The 2424-nt window shown below is 38.5% G+C and overlaps 1 protein-coding gene across 1 annotated transcript; it reads right to left on the bottom strand.

The window, feature by feature from the left end:
* Nucleotides 1-766: 766 nt before the first annotated feature.
* LOC142109659 (gap junction alpha-2 protein-like) lies at nt 767-2003 on the bottom strand. Its single transcript, XM_075193725.1, has one exon. It carries the CDS (start codon nt 1991-1993, stop codon nt 1007-1009), a length of 987 nt encoding a protein of 328 aa, XP_075049826.1. The 5' UTR covers nt 1994-2003; the 3' UTR covers nt 767-1006.
* Nucleotides 2004-2424: the final 421 nt, after the last annotated feature.

Raw genomic sequence — 2424 nt, 5'->3', positions numbered from 1 at the left:
GTCTGCTGACAAATGTATTCACTCCTCTTCTTCGCTGGTTCTTATTGAAGGTTCTATTTATGATCCATCACAAAAATGATCATCCCTTATCACTATTCACAGCCATATTTGGTGAAATTTCAGTCCATTTATCAAAAAATCATGCACATTCGATAAAAATCTGTCCTGGCAATGACCTTGTGTCATTATCAGGACAGATGTTAGACATTTTAGAGAATGGAGGGAAGGAGCAAGAAGCCTGCTGTGGAATGATTCAAAGATCCATCTCTCCTCATAGAATAATGGCTAATGCCATCTAATAATGGAGGAAGCAGAGCCTACCACATGGAAATTATATATCTTGTACATTATCATCCTATGTATTCACCAGCTCCCATACCCCAGTGAAAATCCCATGATAAAATTGGAGAAATAGAAAGCTTTCTATTGAACAATTGTCTCATCACAGGTATATTCTAAGGCATTATTTTTCTTAATTATTTAGTTGCTGAAATAATGAAATTTAAAAAAAAAAAAAAAAAAAAAAAAGCAGTAGCAGGACGTAAAGTGTGCACTGTGGAGCCCAGAGCATGCAAGTGACTTGCATTTAAGTGTTTGGGATGTATTGGAGCTATGTGCTCTTCTTGGAGATGATACACATTATTAATAAAAGTAGATTTCTTGTGTTTTCAGAAGTGTGTTTTACAGTGATATTGCAAAAAGCCAAAATATTACAGAGCCACAAGCACTAAATATAGTATACAAACTGTGCTCATATTTTATTTTTATTTTCATGGTTAGACATTGTGAGAATCTCAAGTCTTAGAGATGGACAAAAGTGGTTTGCAATCAGAGAATGCTATATAAATGTTGTCTTCAGTTAAAAATACACAATGAAGAAAGCAACAACATCTCTCAATATCTGGAGCTAAATCATAATGCTCATGCTCAAACCCCAGGATACATTACTCACCATTACAGTTTGAAAATTAAACAGATTAGAAAGATATAATGCCCTATTAAGACATTAGACATACTGTTGTTTACAGGCAGTCTGAGAGCTACATGTAATGGGAGCAAGATTGGCTACTAAACCAGGAACACCAGTAACTACCATGGATAAACCACTTTGCGACCAGCAGTCAGAGGGTGGCTTTGCTTTCTCAAGGTTATTAACCTGCTGTTCAATGTGGGTACTAGACCACTTGCTCTTTCCAGAGATTTTGGTGTATCCTGGCAGCTCTGTATCTTGGTCACTTGGTGTAGGGTTAGAATAGGAGTGCTGCGAGTGAACCCTTTTTACATAGCCAGATATGGGGGGGTAAGTTACGCCAACCTTTACAGTTTGTCGAAACTTCTTGCAGCAGAGGTGAATAAGTTCAAGCAAGTTGAGCAACAAAGATATGAGAGACACCACCAGCATGAAGATTATGAAAATGGTCTTTTCCGTGGGCCGGGAAACAAAGCAGTCCACTTTGTGTGGGCAAGGTACCCTTGTACAGACAAAGATTGGAGGCATCACAAAACCATACAGATACCACTGACCAAAAACAAATGCAGCTTCAAAAATACTTTTGAAGATTACACTGGCTGCATAGGTACACATTAAGGCTCCCTGCATTTTAATCTTCGTCGTAGGTGCTTGCATTTTCAAATCATCCTCCATCTTAGACTCATTCTCCATATTACCCTGTTTCAGCTTCTCTTCTTTCCTGGACAAGTAAACCACATGACCGAGGTAGATCAAGGTGGGGGTGCTAACAAAGAGAAACTGCAGCACCCAGTAGCGGACATGCGAGATAGGAAAAGCCTTATCATAACAGACATTGGTACATCCTGGTTGATTTGTATTACAAGTGAAGTCAGATTGCTCATCCCCCCAAACGGACTCTCCTGCTAAACTCAGGATGAGAATTCTGAAGATGAAAAGCACAGTCAGCCAGACTTTTCCAATGAGGGTGGAATGTTCTTGGACTTCATCGAGCAATATTTTAAGTAAATCCCATCCTGCCATTACTTCTCGGAAACTGAAAAAAATATATACATAAACATCTTGACAGATCTAAATGTATTGCTTAGTAAACAACAATATAATACACATTTGAAGAACAATTATACTCTGCACTCAAAATATAATCTTCCTTTAAGGTGTACAGTATAAAAGTAATTTGGGCTCTTAGAGCTCAAGCTTGAAGTCTGTAATAAGCTAAAGATTTAATATGATCTTTAAACCTCTCCACTTCTGATGGGACTAGTTTCAGAGTAGTGCAAAACAAATGTAATTAAAACATTCTGTGAACAACCCCAGCTCTGTACAGTGGGTGGGAAACCGATGCTACTGGCAAAACTTTTCCTCTCCCACCTTCACTAACACTTCTGTTGCTAAGGGCAATAATCATAGGCATCACAAGGCTAATTGCAGCAGATTCAACCCTCTGACAGAGG

The sequence above is a fragment of the Mixophyes fleayi genome (genome assembly GCF_038048845.1).
Source record: "Mixophyes fleayi isolate aMixFle1 chromosome 2 unlocalized genomic scaffold, aMixFle1.hap1 SUPER_2_unloc_5, whole genome shotgun sequence".
NCBI lineage: Eukaryota > Metazoa > Chordata > Amphibia > Anura > Limnodynastidae > Mixophyes > Mixophyes fleayi.
This window is presented reverse-complemented; position numbering and strand designations above follow the sequence as displayed.